General features: G+C 37.0%; 1 protein-coding gene across 1 annotated transcript; it reads left to right on the top strand.

Annotated features, from left to right (window-relative positions):
* Positions 1-5,597: 5,597 nt before the first annotated feature.
* On the top strand, positions 5,598-16,995 carry LOC148576119 (ethanolamine-phosphate cytidylyltransferase-like). The gene is made up of 5 exons (XM_088502678.1): positions 5,598-5,807; positions 6,075-6,278; positions 16,105-16,176; positions 16,262-16,329; positions 16,947-16,995. Exons 1-5 carry the CDS (start codon positions 5,598-5,600, stop codon positions 16,993-16,995), a joined length of 603 nt encoding a protein of 200 aa, XP_088358804.1.
* The last annotated feature ends 1,511 nt before the right edge of the window (positions 16,996-18,506 follow it).

Here is an 18,506-nt window from a genome sequence, read left to right on the forward strand (position 1 = left end):
ATGAAATTTTACTATGTTATTCCTGGTGTAGAGATGAACATTAGGATATAACTTGCTAGTTGTATTGCCTTCTCTTTTGCCTGATTTGAGATACCCACTTTTGTAGAGGATTTATGTTGATTCCATCAGTTTTGATGATGTATTTTGTTGATTATTGAGATGTCCTAGTGTCACTAGGAAGATTGTTTGTGTACCCATTATTCTGATAGTGGAAGATTTTACTGGACTAGACCCCGTGGGTTTTTTGTCCCTCTTTTGGGGGGATTTTTTTACGTTAAAATTCTGGTGTCTGATTATTAAATTTCTGCTATTATATATGCTTCTTGGAGTATCTTTGGTATTGCCTATTTAATCGCGTAGGTTGTGGAAAAATTATTTTTGGTGCTTTTGCTGTTAGACAGGTTCTTATTTGAACCGTTGTTGAGTTTTCCCTACAAAGTGGTATCAGAACTCTAGTTGTTTATCTCTGTGCTGATTAAATGAAGAAAATATTCATGGTCCAAATATGGTCAAAATTAATTCCAAAAATTATTCAATTTGGAAGACCCTCATGGAAGATATGTTGTATAGTAAGGACTTGTATGATCCTGTGGAGGGGGATAAATTCTAAGGTACTAAATCCGATGCTGAATGGAAGAAGCTGAATCAAAAGGCAGTTGTTTTGATTAGGCAATGGCTTGATCTTAGCGTGTATCCACATGTTGACACCGAAACGAATGCCGAGAAGATGTGGAACAAATTGAAGGAGTTATATGAGAGAAAGAATGTGAAAAACAAAGCATTCTTAATTAGGAAGCTGGCCAATAAGAAGTCTATTGAAGGTAAATCAATGCCGGAGCACTTGAGCATTTTTCAGGAGATGGTGAACAAACTGACAAATAATGAAACCACTTTGAATGATGAGTTGCAAGCCTTGTTGTTGTTGAGCTCTTTGCCTGATAGTTGGGAAGTTTTGGTTGTGACGCTGACTAACTCAGCTCCAAATGGAAAGTTGACGTTAGCAATGGTTAAAGAGAGTATGTTGAATGAAGAAGCTAGAAGAAGAGAGTCGGGTTTGACTAATGCCTCCTCCCAGTTAGAAGCACTTGTTTCAGAGTCACGGGGGAGAAGTCAAAGAAAAAAACCTCACAGTTCTGACAAGTCAGAGAGTCGAAGCAAGTCAAGAGGAAAGTACAAGCCAAGAAAGGAGTTCATTTGTCACCATTGTGGCAAGTCGGGGCATATCAAGAGGTATTGTAGGTTCTTGAAAAGAGAATAATCAAGGGGAAGAAACGAAGACAAATGTAAAGATAGTGATAAAGAAACTGCTGCTATTGTTTATGAAGATGTTCTTATCACATATGATCAAAATTATGTGAATCTTGTCTGTGATGATTCCACTTGGATTATGGATTCTGGTACCTCATGTCATGTCACTCCGAGGCGTGAATTTTTCACTTCTTATACTGTTGGAAATTTTGGCAAGATCAAATTGGGAGATAAAAGAGTGTGTGATATCATTGGTATGGGTGACATGTGGTTTGAAACCAACATGGGATGCAAGTTGCAGTTGAAGAAAGTTAGGCATGCACCAGATATGCGGTTCAATCTCATTTCAGTGAAGGCATTGGATCAAGAGGGGTATTGTACTTCCTTTGGTAGTGAAAAATGCAACATTACTAAAGGGGCTCTCATTGTTGCTAAAGATAATAGTCTCACTACTCTTTACTGGTTGCAAGCAAAGTTGTGCAAAGAAGAAATGAATGTAGCTAATGATTCCTCTTCTGATTTGTGGCATATACGTCTTGGTCACTTGAGCGAGAAAAGACTAAGCGTCTTAGCCAAGAAGTAATCACTTCCTGTGAAAGGTACAACTTTAAAAACTTGTACTCATTATTTTCTAGGAAAACATGCTAGAGTATCAGTTCATAATTCTGGACCTCATAGGAGATCACATGTTCTAGATTTTGTTCACACTGATGTTTGCACTATGGATGCTAAGACACTAGGTGGTGCATCATACTTTGTTACTTTTATTGATGATTATTCTCGAAAAGTATGGGCTTTTGTTTTGAAATCTAAAAACCAGGTGCTCGGTATCTTCAAACACTTTCATGCAAGTGTTGAAAGAGAAACTGAAAGAAAATTGAAATGTGTTCAAGCAGATAATGGTGGAGAATACAGGGGTCCGTTTGAAGAGTATTGTAAAGGACATGGGATCAAGCTTGAGAAGATGATTTCTAAGACTCCTCAACATAATAGAGTTGCAGAGAGACTGAATCGCACTATCAATGATAGATTCAGATGTATGCTCTCTCATACAAAGTTGCCTAAATCCTTTTGGGGTAAGGTGATTAGGACTGCAGTAGATCTGATCAACCTTTCTCCTTTAGTTCCACTAAATGGTGATGTTCCAGAGAAAGTTTGGAGAGGGAAAGATGTCTCCTATGGTCACTTGCGAGTGTTTGGCTACAGATCTTTTGTTCACATTCCAAGAGATGAAAGGTCTAAACTGGATGGAAAGTCAAAGCAGTGTATCTTCATGGGTTATGGTCACGAAGACTTTAGTTACAAATTATGAGAGCCGGTGAGTAAGAAGATAATTAGAGGCCGAGATGTGATTTTTCTTGAAGACCAAACTATTGAAGACCTTGAGAAGACAGATAAGCCTACAATAACTGCTAGACGTTCTGCTGATGATGAACCTGGTCCTTCCACTAGACCTAGTATTGATGGGGGAGATGTACAAGTTGATAATGATGGTGACAATTTGCATGATGAACCTACACCTCAACCTGAGGTGCTAGATGTTAAAGTTCCACCTGAATCACCAGATGAGCCTGAATTGAGAAGATCTACTAGAGAGCGTCATCCTTATCATAAATACTCTCCTCATGAGTATGTGATGAATACTAAGACTGCGGAGCTAGAGAGCTACCAGGAAGCTATGTCTGATGAGCATAAGGAATATTGGTTGAAGGCAATGCAAAAATAAATGAAATCCTTGCTTAAGAATCATACGTTTGAATTGGTGATGCTACCGAAGGGTAAGAGAGCATTCAAGAATAAATGGGTGTTCAAATTGAAAGCGGATGAAAATATCTCATGGCCAAGGTACAAAGCTCGATTGGTTGTGAAAGGCTTTGAGCAAAAGAAAGGTATTGATTTTGAGGAGATTTTCTCTCTAGTTGTGAAGATGTCCGCTATTTGAGTTGTGCTTGGATTGGCGGCTAGCTTGAATTTAGAGGTTGAGCAGCTTGATGTGAAGAATGCTTTCCTTCACGGTGACATAGATAAATAAATTTATATGGAGCAACCAGAGGGTTTCGAGGTTAAAGGAAAGGAGCACCTTGTATGCAAGTTGAAGAAGAGCTTATATAGGCTGAAGCAAGCGCCAAGGTAGTGGTACACAAAGTTTGATTCCTTCATGGAAGGTCATGGATATAGTAAGACTTCTTCTGATCATTGTGTGTATGTTAAGAAATTCTCTGATGGTGATTTTATAATTCTCTTGCTTTATGTTGATGACATGTTGATTGTTGGTCATGACACTAAGAAGATTGAAAATCTTAAGAAAGACTTGAACAGATCCTTTACTATGAAGGATTTGGGTCTTGCAAAGAAAATCCTTGGCATGAGTATCACTCGTGACAGGAAGAATGGAAAACTGTGGTGGTCACAGCTGAAGTACATTGAGAAGGTTTTAGAGAGGTTTAACATGAGTAATTCCAAACCTGTTAGTACTCCACTTGCTAGTCCTTTCAAGCTGAGTTCGTAGCAATGTCCTACAAGTGAGAAAGAGAAAGCAAAAATAAAGAAGATTCCATATGCATTTGCAGTTGGCAGTTTGATGTATGCTATGGTTTGCACCAGGCCGGATATTTCTCATGCTGTTAGAGTTGTTAGTCGGTTTCTCTCTAATCCTAGCTAAGAACACTGGCAAGTAGTGAAGTGGATTCTCAGATACCTTAATGGTACTTCCAGAGTTTGTTTATGCTTTGGGAGTGGCCAACCTGTGTTGGATGGTTACACAGATATGGATACAGCTGGGGATCTTGATTCAAGGAAGTCTACTTCTGGTTATATGATGACTTTTGCAGGGAGAGCTGTGTCGTGACAATCTTGACTTCAGAAATGTGTTGCTTTGTCTACTACAGAGGCAGAATACATTACTGTTGTTGAAGCTTCTAAGGAGCTCTTGTGGATGAAGAAGTTTCTACAAGAGTTAGGCATCAATCAAGAGAAGTTTGTGTTATTTTGTGACAATCAGAGTGCTATCGATCTTAGCAAGAATTCGACGTTTCATTTCAGATCGAAGCACATAGAGGTGAGGTATCATTTGATACGTCAAGCGCTTGAGATGAAGTCATATGCACTTGAGAAGATCCATACTGATGATAATGGTTTAGATATCACTACAAGAAAAAAGGCATATGGCCACGCTTTTTTTGCTAAGCTTTAAAAGCGTGGCCAAAAGTGGTCTATGGCCACGCTTTTGTGAGGGTGGCGCTTGAATAGAGATTTGGCCATATTTTTTTTGCTATGCTTCAAAAGCGTGGCGAAAAAGGTCAATGGCCACGCTTTTATGAGGGTGGCAGTTGATGCGAGATTTAGCCACGGTTTTTTTGCCACGATTATAAAGCATAGCCATAGAGAGATATCTACACACTTTTAAAGCGTGGCAACAGGGTTTTATTATTATGGCATTCGAAAAGCATAGCAGTTTCCTACAAAGCCTTTTGGTAAGCTTCAAAAGCGTGGCCAAAAGGTTCCTCCAGAAAAAAAATTTTAAAAATGCTCGTATACCCTTCAAATTAAAATGTTTGAGTCTTATAACTTAATCTTTTGAAATTAAAGATTCAGAAGCTCGTATACCCTTCAGAAGCTCGTATATCCTTCTTCATTCAAAGACCCGCGCCGTAAGCCCTAACTCTTCCTTCTTCAAACATTAAGCCCTAACTCCGACGACACTCCGCGACGACGAACCACTCCTGCGATGACGACACTCCGATGAAGAACTACTCCGATGACACTCTGTGAAGAACATAGCTACGCTCGTAATGCCTCTGCCGGCAATCCCTCTTCCGAAACCCCTAACCCTCCTTCTGCGGTGACTCTCTCTGACGGTGACTCCCTCCGCTCAGTTGCCGTCGCAAACCCGCCATCGATGCTCCCTTTGCCGCCGCTCCCTTCCGTTTCTACAAACCCTAATCCCTTCGGCGTCGCTCCCTTCCTGCTTAGCTTTGGAAGAAACTAGACTCTGTAGGCATTCATCGATCTTAACTTCTTGCTTTTTTGTAAGTCTTGTCTTATTCCTCGTCTTAATCAAACTGGTGCATATAAGTTGGTTATGGTTGTTTTGTGTTGAATGTTCTAGTTGAATTGATTTTTTTTTGTTAATATTATTTTTGGGATTTCACATTTTGCCGTGATGGTTGCCTTGTTGCAGGTCCGTGCCTCTTCATACATCACAGAAACATCTTGTTTCTGATAAGAAAACAAAATAAAACAAAACAAAACCAAAAGAGAAAGAAAGAAGACCATATGGATTATGACAGTAATAGTTGGATTTGGGGGGGGGGGGAGAGTATACAACCACCCACGTGTTGGGTGGTCTAATGGTTACAGCAGCCTTGCTGGGACTGTCGACGAGCTACTTTGGGGGGATGACCAACTCCTGGTCTCATTTGGAGATTTTCCCTAAGAAGAGATCCGGTAAGAGGCATGTTCGTGTTTACATGGATGGTTGTTTTGATCTGATGCACTATGGCCATGCCAATGCACTCAGACAGGCAAAAGTTCTAGGAGATGAATTGGTTGTGGGTCTGGTGAGTGATGAGGAGATCCTCGCCAATAAAAGCCCGCCTGTTTTGTCCATGGAGGAGAGGTACTAATAGTTGGTCCTTTTCTATTTTGCTCCTATTGATTTTCTCTTAGACATAATCTAATTCAGCTTAAACATAAGACTAGAGACTTTGCAGCAAGGGAATAAACTTGTTTGTTTGAATAACTCAAGTGTGCCAACATTGTAAAAGAATTAATGTTGAGAATGTATTTTGTCTTCCAGGATGACCCTTGTTAGTGGATTGAAATAGGTGGACGAAGTCATAACTGATGCTCCTTATGCAATTACTGAGGAATTCTTGAATCGTCTTTTCTATGAATACAACATTGACTATGTCATACATGGGGATGACTGTTGCCTACTTCCAGATGGAACAGATGCTTATGCTACAGCAAAGAAAGCTGGCCGATACAAGCAAATTAAATGTATTGAAGGAGTTTCCAGCACAGATATTGTTGGTAAGATTTATCTCTTCTTATGTTCGAAGATAGCAGAAATCTTGTGTTGTTGATGGATAAAGTTAATTTTCTTGTTCCAAGTGTTATATTGATAAAAATTGGGTGGTAGGTAAAAGCTAATTATGTGTATGTTCTCTATTTCTATACAAGAAGAATTATGTCTTCGTTAAAAGATCAAAAAGCTCACTGATGAGTGGATAATTTATACCCTTTTTGGCATTATTTTTACATAGTTTTTAGTATATTTTTGTTACTTTTTATTATATTTTTATTAGATTTTATGAAAAAATCAAATTTATGGACTTTACTATGAGTTTGTGTGTTTTTCTGTAATTTCAGGTATTTTCTGGCTGAAATTGAGGGACCTGAGCAAAAATCTGATTCAGAGGCTGAAAAAGGACTGCAGATGCTGTTGCATTTTGACCCTCCTGCACTCGAAATGGATTTTTTGGAGCTACAGAAGCCCAATTGGCTCGGTCTCAATTGCGTTGGAAGATAGACATCTTGGGCTTTCCAAAAATGTATAATACCCCATACTTTGCCCGAGATTTGATGGCCCAAACTGGCATTCAAACGCCCACCAAAGACCCTTTTTTGGAGTAAAACGCCAGAACTGGCACCAGAACTGGAGTTAAACGGCCAAACTGGCTCCCAAGTTGGAGTTTAACTCCAAGAATAGCCTATGCACGTGAAAGCTTCAATGCTCAGCCCAAGCACACACCAAGTGGGCCCCGAAAGTGGATTTCTGCACTTTGTGCACTTAATTATTCATTTTCTGTAATCCCTAGTAATTAGTTTAGTATAAATAGCACTTTTTACTATTGTATTAGGGGATTATAAGATTATCATCCTTGGAATTGGAGGCTGGCCACACGGCCATGCCTAGACTATTTTCTCTTATGTATTTTCTACGGTGGAGTTTCTACAGCCCATAGATTAAGGTGTGGAGCTCTGTTGTTCTTCATGAATTAATGCAAGTACTACAGTTTTTCTTTCAATTCATGCCTAATTATTCTCCAAGATATACTCTCGTACTTAATTCAGTTAAGTCAGAAAGAACGGGTGACCCGTTACAATCACCCACTATCTTCGTTACTCGCTTAGCCAAGATCCGCGTGCCTGACAACCACAAAGCAGTCTACATGATGTTCAACGTAGTCATTGGACGACAGCCAGAGTATATTCTCTTGGGTTTCTAATATACGGACCGAGTCCGTGAGATTAGGATCTTCGTGGTATAGGCTAGAACCATTGGCAGCATTCCTGAGATCCAGAAAGTCTAAACCTTGTCTGTGGTATTCCGAGTAGGATCTGGGAAGGGATGACTGTTACGAGCTTCAAACTTGCGAATGTTAGGCTCAGTGACAGTGTGCAAAAGGATAAGGATCCTATTCCGATGCTAGAGGGAACCGATAGATGATTAGCCGTGTGGTAGCTGTACTTGGTATTTTTCATCCGAGACGAGAAATCTGACAGTTGATTAGCTGTGCAGAGATCGTACCTAGTATTTTTCATCCGAGAGGATCATACAGCTTGCCATGGAATGGAGCACGCATGATTGGAAGAAGACAATAGGAAAGCAGAGGTTCAGAAGCAATAAAGCATCTCCAAATACCTATCTGAAATTCCCACCAATGAGTTACATAAGTATCTTTCTTTTATTTTATGTTTTATTTATCTTTTAATTATCAAAATCTCATAACCATTTGAATCTGCCTGACTGAGATTTACAAAGTAACCATAGCTTGCTTCAAGCCGACAATCTCCGTGGGATCGACCCTTACTCACGTAAGGTATTACTTGGACGACCCAGTGCACTTGCTGGTTAGTTGTGCGGAGTTGTGAAAAGTGTGAATCACAATTTCGTGCACCAAGTTTTTGGCGCCGTTGCCGGAGATTGTTCGAGTTTGCACAACTGACAGTTCATCTTGTTGCTTAGATTGGGTAATTTTATTTTATGTTTAAGCTTTTTATTTTTTTTATTTTCGAAAAATACAAAAAAATTTAATAAAATCATAAAACCAAAAAAAATTATGTTTCTTGTTTGAGTCTTGTGTCAAATTTTAAGTTTGGTGTCAATTGCATGTTTTTTATTTTTCTTAAAAATTTTCGAAAATTCATGCATTGTGTTCTTCTTTGATCTTCAAGTTGCTCTTGATGATTTTCCTTGTTTGATCTTTAATTTTTCTTGTTTTGTGTTTTTTGTTGTTTTTCATATGCATTTTCGAATTCATAATGTCTAAATATTAAAAATTTCTAAGTTTGGTGTCTTGCATGTCTTTCTTTCCTTAAAAATTTTCAAAAATATGTTCTTGATGTTCATCATGATCTTCAAAGTGTTCTTGGTATTCATCTTGACATTCAAAGTGTTCTTGCATGCATTATTTGTTTTAATCTTAAATTCTTATGTCTTGTGTCATTTTGTTGTTTTTCTCTTTCTTTATTAATTCAAAAAAATAAAAAATAATATCTTTCCCTTATTTTACTCATAAATTTTGAAATTTTGGGTTGACTTAGTCAAAAATTTTTAAAATTTACTTGTTTCTTGTTAGTCAAGTCAAATTTTCAATTTAAAAATTTTATCTTTTCAAATCTTTTTCAAAAATCAAATCTTTTTCATTTTTTTTCTCAATATTTTCAAAATTTTTTTTATAAATTTTCAAAATCTTTTTCTTATTTTTATTTCATATTTTCGAAAACTTCACTAACAATTAATGATTTGATTCAAAAATTTCAAGTTTGTTACTTTCCTTTTAAGAAAGGTTCAATCTTTAAATTCTAAAATCATATCTTTTGGTTTCTTGTTAGTCAAGTTATTAATTTTAATTTTCAAAATCAAATATTTTTAAATTTCTTTTTCAAATCTTTTTCAAAATAAATTTCAATCATATCTTTTTCAAAACTTAATTTCAAAATCTTTTTCTAACTTCTTATCTTTTCAAAATTTATTTTCAAATCTTTTTCAACTAATTACTTGACTTGTTTGTTTTAATTTTAAAAAGTTTACTATTTCTTATCTTTTTCAAACCACCTAACTACTTTTCCACTTCTAATTTTTGAAAATCACTAACCACTTTTTCAAAATTCTTTTTAATTAACTAATTATTTTAAATTCTAATTTTGTTTTATTTCTTTTCTTAAATTTCGAATTCTAACTTATAATTAAAATAAAAACAAAAATTTTTTCTTGTCTTTTAGTTAATATTCGAATACTCTTTCCCTCTCATCTCTTTCTATTTATTTTATTTATTTTCTAACACTTCTCTTCTTAAAATTTGAACCCTCTCCCTCTCTCTGTGTTCGAATTCTTCTTATTCTCTCTCTACCTCATTCTTCTATTCTTATACTCACATAAAGGAATCTCTATACTGTGACATAGAGGATTCCTCTTCTTTTCTGTTCTCTTCTTTTTCATATGAGCAAGAACAAGGATAAAGACATTCTTGTTGAAGCTGATCCTGAACCTGAAAGGACTCTGAAAAGGAAGCTAAAGCACAACACTCTGGAGAGGACCTTACAGAAATTTTCGAAAAAGAAGTAGAGATGGCAGCCAAAAATAATAACAATGGTGGAGATGTAAGGAAGATGCTTGGTGACTTTATTGCACCAACTTCTGATTTCTATGGAAGAAGCATCTCAATTCCTGTAATTGGAGCAAACAACTTTGAGCTTAAGCCTCAATTAGTTTCTCTAATGCAGCAGAATTGCAAGTTTTATGGACTTTCATTGGAAGATCCTCATCAATTCTTAGCTGAATTCTTGCAAATCTGTGACACTGTTAAGACCAATGGGGTTAATCCTGAGGTCTACAGACTTATGCTTTTCCCCTTTGCTGTAAGAGACAGAGCTAGGATATGGTTAGACTCACAACCTAAAGAAAGCCTGAACTCTTGGAAAAAGTTAGTCAATGCTTTCTTGGCCAAATTTTTTCCACCTCAAAATTTGAGCAAGCTTAGAGTGAAAGTCCAAACCTTCAGACAGAAGGAAGGTAAATCCCTCTATGAAGCTTGGAAAAGATACAAGCAATTGATCAGAAGGTGTCCTTCTGACATGCTTTCAGAATAGAGCATCTTATGTATATTCTATGATGGTCTGTCTGAATTGTCCAAGATGTCATTGGACCACTCTGTTGGTGGATCTTTTCATCTGAAGAAAATGCCTGCAGAAGCCCAAGAACTCATTGAGATGGTTGCAAATAACCAGTTCATGTATACTTCTGAAATAAATCCTGTGAATAATGGGGTAACTCAGAAGAAAGGAGTACTTGAGATTGATACTCTGAATGCAATATTGGCTCAGAATAAAATATTGACTCAGTAAGTCAATATGATTTCTCAGAATCTGACTGGTTTGCAAGCTGCATCCGGCAGTGCTAAAGAAGCTTCCTCTGAAGAAGAAGCTTATGACCCTGAGAATCCTGCAATGGAAGAGGTGAATTACATGGGAGAATCCTATGGAAACACCTATAATCCTTCAAGGAGAAATCATCCAAATTTTTCATGGAAGGATCAACAGAAGCCTCAACAAGGCTTCAATAGTAATAATGGTGGGAGAAATAGGTTTGGCAATAGCAAGCCTTTTCCATCATCTTCTAAGCAACAGACAGAGAATTCTAAGCAGAGCCTCTCTGACTTAGCAACCATAGTCTCTGATCTATCTAAGACCACTCTCAGTTTCATGACTGAAACAAGGTCCTCTATCAGAAATTTAGAGGCACAAGTGGGTCAGCTGAGTAAAAGAGTTACTGAAATCCCTCCTAGTACTCTCCCAAGCAATACAGAAGAGAATCCAAAAAGAGAGTGCAAGGCCATAAATATACCCAACATGGCCGAAACTATAGAGGAGGAAGAGGCAGTGATTTCCAGTGAAGAAGACCTCAATGGACGTCCACTGACCACTAAGAAATTCCCTATTGAGGAACTAAAAGAATCTGAGGCTCATATAGAGACCATAGAGATTCCACTGAACTTACTGTTGCCATTCATGAGCTCTGATAAGTATTTCTTCCTCTGAAGAGGATGAAGATATTATTGAAGATCAAGTTGCTCAGTATTTAGGAGCAATCATGAAGCTGAAAGCCAAGTTATTTGGTAATGAGACTTGGGAGGATAAACCTCCATTGCTCATCACTGAACTGAATGCTTTGGTTCAACTGAAATTACCTCAGAAGAAACCGGATCCCGGAAAGTTCTTAATACCCTGTACCATAGGCACCATGACATTTGAGAAGGCTTTGTGTGACCTGGGGTCAGGAATAAACCTCATGCCACTCTCTGTAATGGAGAAACTAGGGATCTTTGAGGTACAAGCTGCAAGAATCTCACTAGAGATGGCAGATAAATCAAGAAAACAGGCTTATGGAATTATAGAGGATGTCTTAGTGAAGGTTGAAGGCCTGTATATCCCTGCTGATTTCATAATCCTAGACACTGGGAAGGATGAGGATGAATCCATCATCCTTGGAAGACCCTTCCTAGCCACAGCAAGATCTGTAATTAATGTGGACAGAGGAGAGTTAGTCCTTCAATTGAATAAGGACTACCTTGTGTTTAAGGCTCAAGGATCTTCTTCTGTAACCATGGAGAGAAAGCAGGAAAAGCTTCTCTCAATACAGAGTCAAACAGAGCTCCCACACTTAACTTCTAAGTTTGGTGTTGGGAGGCCACCATTAAGCTCTGAGTCTCTGTGAAGCTCTCTAAGAGCTCACTGTCAAGCTATTGACATTAAAGAAGCGCTTATTGGGAGGCAACCCAATGTTATTTAAATATATTTATTATAGACATTTGTTTTCCATTGCCATGTTATATTTTCTTTAGGTTGATGATAATGGGGAATCATAAAAATAGCTGCAGAATTAAAGCAAAATAAAAAATAGCACACCCTAGAGGACAGGCTTACTAGCGTTTAAACGCCAGTAAGGATAGCAGAATGGGCGTTTAACGCCCATGCAGGCAGCATTCTGGGCGTTCACAAAAATGCCCAGTAAAGAAGGAATCCTGGCGTTTAACACCAGCCAGGGTATCTGGCTGGGCGTTAAACGCCCAAATAGGCAGTCAAGTGGGCGTTAAACGCTAGGATGACACAAGGGAGGTAATTTTGTTTCCAATTCGATTTTTTTTTTCAATTTTTCATGTTTTAATTCATAGTTTTTTGCATCAAACATATTTTAAACGTTCATCTTTCAATTTCTATTTTCAAATATTATTAATCTTTCCAATTCTTTTTAATTCTCTTTTTAATTCTTTTCAATTCCTTCCAAAACGTTTTCAAAACTTACATATCTTTTCAAATTCTCTTCAACTCTTTTTAATTTCTCTTGTATACAGTAATAAGTTTTCAAAATTAATTGCATCATTCTTCTTCTACTCCCTTCTGTCTTATTTTTCTCGAGGACGAGCAAACCTTTTAAGTTTGGTGTGGAAAAAGCTCTCCTTTTTTTTCCAAAACCATTAATGGCACCTAAGGCCGGAGAAACCTCTAGGAAGAGGAAAGAGAAGGCAGTTGCTTCCAACTCCGAGTCATGGGAGATGGATAAAGTCATCTCAAAAGCCCATCACTAGAAAGAGGATGGAGCAAACAAGAGAGCCCACTCATGGACCTCAACAAGAGCACTCCATTATCCTCCATGAAATCAAAGAGGACCAAAGAGCCATGAGAGAGGATCAACAAAGGCAAGGAAGAGATATTGAGGAGCTTAAGCACTCCATAGGATCTTCAAGAGGAAGAACTAGCCGCCGTCACTAAGGTGGACCCGTTCTTAAATTTCCTTGTTCTTATTTTTCTGTTTTTCGGTTTCTATGCTTTATGTTTTGTCTATGTTTGTCTTTATTACATGATCATTAGTGTCTAGTGTCTATGTCTTAAAGTTATGAATGTCCTATGAATTATTCACCTTTCTTAAATGAAAAATATTTTCTGAAAAAGAAAAAGAAGTACATGAGTTTCGAAATTTATCTTGAAATTAGCTTAATTATTTTGATGTGGTGGCAATACTTTTTGTTTTTTGAATGAATGCTTGAACAGTGCATATTTTTTATAGTGAAGTTTATGAATGTTAAAATTGTTGGCTCTTGAAAGAATAATGAAAAAGGAGAAATGTTATTGATAATTTGAAAAATCATAAAATTGATTCTTGAAGCAAAAAAAAAAAAGCAGTGAAAAGCAAAAGCTTGCGAAAAAAATAATAAAAAAAGAAAGAAAAAGAAAAAGCAAGCAAAAAAAGGCAGTAGACCTTTAAACCAAAAGGCAAGGGTAAAAAAAAAGGGATCCAAGGCTTTGAGCATTAATGGATAGGAGGGCCCAAAGGAATAAAATCCTGGCCTAAGCGGCTAAACCAAGCTGTCCCTAACCATGTGCTTGTGGTGTGAAGGTGTCAAGTGAAAAGTTTGAGACTGAGCGGTTAAAGTCGTGGTCCAAAGCAAATAGAGTGTGCTTAAGAGCTCTGGGCACCTCTAACTGGGGACTCTAGCAAAACTGAGTCACAATTTGAAAAGGTTCACCCAGCTATGTGTCTGTGGCATTTATGTATCCGGTGGTAATACTGGAAAATAAAGTGCTTAGGGTCACGGCCAAGACTCATAAAGTAGCTGTGTTCAAGAATCAACATACTGAACTAGGAGAATCAATAACACTATCTGAATTCTGAGTTCCTATGGATGCCAATCATTCTGAACTTCAAAGGATAAAGTGAGATGCCAAAACTGTTCAGAAGCAAAAAGCTACTAGTCCCGCTCATCTAATTAAAACTAATCTTCATTGATATTTTTGAGATTTATTGTATTTTCTCTTCTTTTTATCCTATTTTGTTTTTAGTTGCTTGGGGACAAGTAATAATTTAAGTTTGGTGTTGTGATGAGCGGATAATTTATACCTTTTTTGGCATTGTTTTTACATAGTTTTTAGTATGTTTTAGTTACTTTTTATTATATTTTTATTAGTTTTTATGAAAAAATCACATTTCTAGACTTTACTATGAGTTTATGTGTTTTTCTGTAATTTCAGGTATTTTCTGGCTGAAATTGAAGGACCTGAGCAAAAATCTGATTCAGAGGCTGAAAAAGGACTGCGGATGCTGTTGGATTCTGACCCTCCTGCACTTGAAATGGATTTTCTGGAGCTACAGAAGCCCAATTGGCGCGCTCTTAATTGCTTTGGAAGGTAGACATCTTGGGCTTTCCAGCAATATATAATAGTCTATACTTTGTCCGAGATTTGATGGCCCAAACTGGCGTTCAAACGCCCACCAAAGACCCTTTTCTTGAGTAAAACGCCAAAACTAGCACCAGAACTGGAGTTAAACGCCTAAACTGGCTCCCAAGCTGGCGTTTAACTCCAAGAATGGCTTATGCACGTGAAAGCTTTAATGCTCAGCCCAAGCACACACCAAGTAGGCCCCGGAAGTGGATTTCTACACTATCTGCACTTAGTTATTCATTTTCTGTAATCCCTAGTAATTAGTTTAGTATAAATAGCACTTTTTACTATTGTATTAGGGGATTATGAGATTATCATCCTTGGAATTGGAGTCTGGCCACACGCCCATGCCTAGACTATTTTCTCTTATGTATTTTCTACGGTGGAGTTTCTACACCCCATAGATTAAGGTGTGGAGCTCTGCTGTTCTTCATGAATTAATGCAAGTACTATTGTTTTTCTTTCAATTCACGCTTACTTCTTCTCCAAGATATACTCTCGTACTTAATTCAGTTAAGTCAGAATGAAGGGGTAACCCGTGACAATCACCCACTATCTTCGTTACTCGCTTAGCCAAGATCCGCGTGCCTGACAACCACAAAGCGGTCTACATGATGTTCAACGTAGTCATTGGATGACAGTCGGAGTATATTCTCTTGGGTCTCTAATACACGGACCGATTCCATGAGATTAGAATCTTCGTGGTATAGGCTAGAACCATTGGCAGTATTCCTGAGATCCGAAAAGTCTAAACCTTGTCTGTGGTATTCCGAGTAGGATCTGGGAAGGAATGACTGTGACGAGCTTCAAACTTGCGAATGTTGGGTGCAATGACAGTGTGCAAAAGGATAAGGGTCCTATTCCGACGCTAGCGGGAACCGACAAATGATTAGCCGTTCGGTAGCTGTACCTGGTATTTTTCATCCGAAATGAGAAATCCGACAGTTAATTAGCCGTGCAGAGATCGTACCTGGTATTTTTCATCCGAGAGGATCATACAGCTTGCCATGGAATGGAGCACGCATGATTGGAAGAAGACAATAGGAAAGCAGAGGTTCAGAAGCAATAAAGCATCTCCAAACACTTATCTGAAATTCCCACTAATAAATTTCATAAGTATATTTATTTTATTTTATGTTTTATTTATCTTTTAATTATCAAAATCTCATAACCATTTGAATCCGTCTAACTGAGATTTACAAGGTAACCATAGCTTGCTTCAAGCTGACAATCTCCGTGGGATCGACCCTTACTCATGTAAGGTATTACTTGGACGACCTAGTGCACTTGCTGATTAGTTGTGCGGAGTTGTGAAAAGTGTGAATCACAATTTCGTGTACCACTCACGAAGATCTTAATGGTACTGATGCAAAACCTCAAGAAGAAAGCAAGCCAAAGGTTTCCCACTTGTCCCAATTCCTACCAACTTCCCGACGTATTGTACAGTTTTCAAATGGCAGGGTATTTTGATGATCAATGCTTGTATATCTTGACTTGCTGCAATAGACACTGATTTGAAATTTATGCCACAATCATTGGTTTCAAGTTGAAAATATTTTGAGCAAATTCGCTCATTAGTTTTTGGAAATATTTTGCATGATAATTCATTGTGGCTTCATCCTCTTTTAGGGGCCTGGACCTGATGCTCGTATTATATACATTGATGGGGCATTTGATCTCTTCCATGATGGGCACATTGGGGTATACATGAGTTTTCTATAGGTGCAACAGTCAAATAGCATTATTTGATATGGCTGTCTTAATTCAGTATTTCCTGTTCTCTCAGATACTTAAGAAGGCTAGGCAGCTCAGAGATTTTCTTCTTGTTGGTATCCACTCAGACGAGACTGTGAGGTATGCAGTTTTTTATCACGTAAAATTGAAGTTACAGCTATGATCCAAGTTAATACTACTGTTTTAACTCTTTCCTAGCAGTCAATAGGCATTTGGTTTAAATATGCATGTAATGTTGTTACAAAGAATTTGATCCTTGTTACTTATCTAGCCTAAAATATGTTTTGTTTTGTTACATAAGTTCACAAATATAACAGGTTTTGGGATCATGTTTCTGTGTCTGAAACAGGAAAATCCTTAGTTTTTCAGCTACTGCCTCTGCTTTTTTTATTTTTGATTTTTTAAAACCTCTCCTTTTGCTTTCTTTTTCTTTAATGTATGTCTTTTTTGAAGCCTCACAAACTTTCCATGTATGTTTTACAAACAAAATATTGTTCTTTATTCTCTAATTTTTCAGGTGGGATACAATTTTTATGCACTTTTTTTCTATTTTTGAACTTTCTCTTCTTTAATGATATGGGATCTGGAGCATAATATAGCTATTTTCTGTTACCAGCTTCGTATGTGATGCTGTGGATGGTTGGGCCACTCGTAAATTCAATCAAGGTATAAGCTTTCTTGTAGAAGTCATACCAATTTTATTCTATCTGTTTATATAATTCTTTGACGAGTGTTAGGTACACATTATCTCTTTCTAGTAAAGTTTTGCTGAACTGGTATGATTAGACATTGTTTTAAAAATATATTGGGTTCAGACTTAGGGGCTTTGTGGCATGTCTTGACCACAGAATGGGATAACATTTCCTCTATACTAACTTGTTTAGTTTAAAAAGGTAATTAGTCTATTTGATAAATAAATATCAACCTAATTTTCTTGATTCAGTGTCGACCTTCAGAGCTGTTCTGGACATGGTTACAAACAAGTTATCCCTATCTCTTTCTGTTTCTGCAAGCCAAAGAATGCATTGTTAAACTTATAGTTCTTTACATTGTTTCATTTTTGTGTTCTTTGAATTAATGTGGCTTTCTTAATATCAGAATTAACACTGCTTATCTACTTGTTGTTGTTTCCCAAGTTTAAAAGTAACATTTTTCTCCTTTTTAATTGTTCATAATTTGCTGTCATTTAAGCATGGGCATGTAAACCTGGCTTTTGTGCTGAATTTGTGAAAAGGCCTGGCTTCATCTTTTTGTCCCTTACTAGCATTAGATATTGCTAGCCACTAGCTGCAAATGTACAAGTAATTCATGTCAACTTTGTCTTTTTGTTCTTCCTTAACTCAAATTTTATGATCCTGCATTTTCTAGTTTAGGGATGATGTTCTTTAGCTGCATTTTATTAGATCCTGCATTTTCCTTCTCTTTTTCAAGCTCCTGCTGACTCCTTTTTTTTTCTTCTTCTAACGTTTGGGTTTTCTAATTACAGACACAATTTTTTATTCTCAGGCACATACAGTTCGCCATCTTCTTCAGGCTAAGAGAGGTTTGCAATTTCTTAAACATCTTTATGTTTTTAGATCTACCAACATTTTTTATTTGAAAATTGAAAACAACAATAGATGAAATATATGGACATAGCTAACCACATTTCTTTTCCTTTTATTATTGAGATCAGTTTGCTCTGTATAAGGATTTTCATTATTCGTTTAGAGATAACTTTAACTTCAAATGTAACTCGATCTGCCATTTCTGATAAGTTCTTGTATATACAAACAGCACAAATACTTATGAATAGTTGAATAATGATTGCTATTAAACTACTTCAGTTCTGTTGATTACTTATTTGAGATATCCATCTTTATAGGATATCTTAGTATATTTTCATCACTTCATGCAAATCTAGTGCATTACCTGTGTCTCTGATCTAGTGCATTACCCGTGTCTCTTGTTAACTTTGTGAAATTAAAAATATGGATCATGATTATGAAATAGTTGTTTGTCTTTCCTCTGGATTTTGATGAGATACTTGTGGCAAGTATAATGTTGCTATGTATGTGCTCATGCATACAAAAAAAGTGGGACTACTTTGGAAGCAAAGTTTATAGGAACTTTGCCAAAAGAACTCATGTAGAAGTGTCAGGGCATTATTTTGGAGAACAAATTCTGGTCATTACATTGTTTGGTTCACACTATCACAATGTTGGTTTGCTATTTGCAATGTCTGGTCACTACTTTAAATGTTCAAAAAATATAGAAGTGATAAGAGTTTAACACTCTTATGATATTTTTCAGAGGCT

The sequence above is a fragment of the Arachis ipaensis genome, chromosome B1 (assembly GCF_059453495.1).
Source record: "Arachis ipaensis isolate K30076 ecotype BB chromosome B1, ASM5945349v1, whole genome shotgun sequence".
In the NCBI taxonomy this organism is placed as follows: Eukaryota; Viridiplantae; Streptophyta; class Magnoliopsida; order Fabales; family Fabaceae; genus Arachis; species Arachis ipaensis.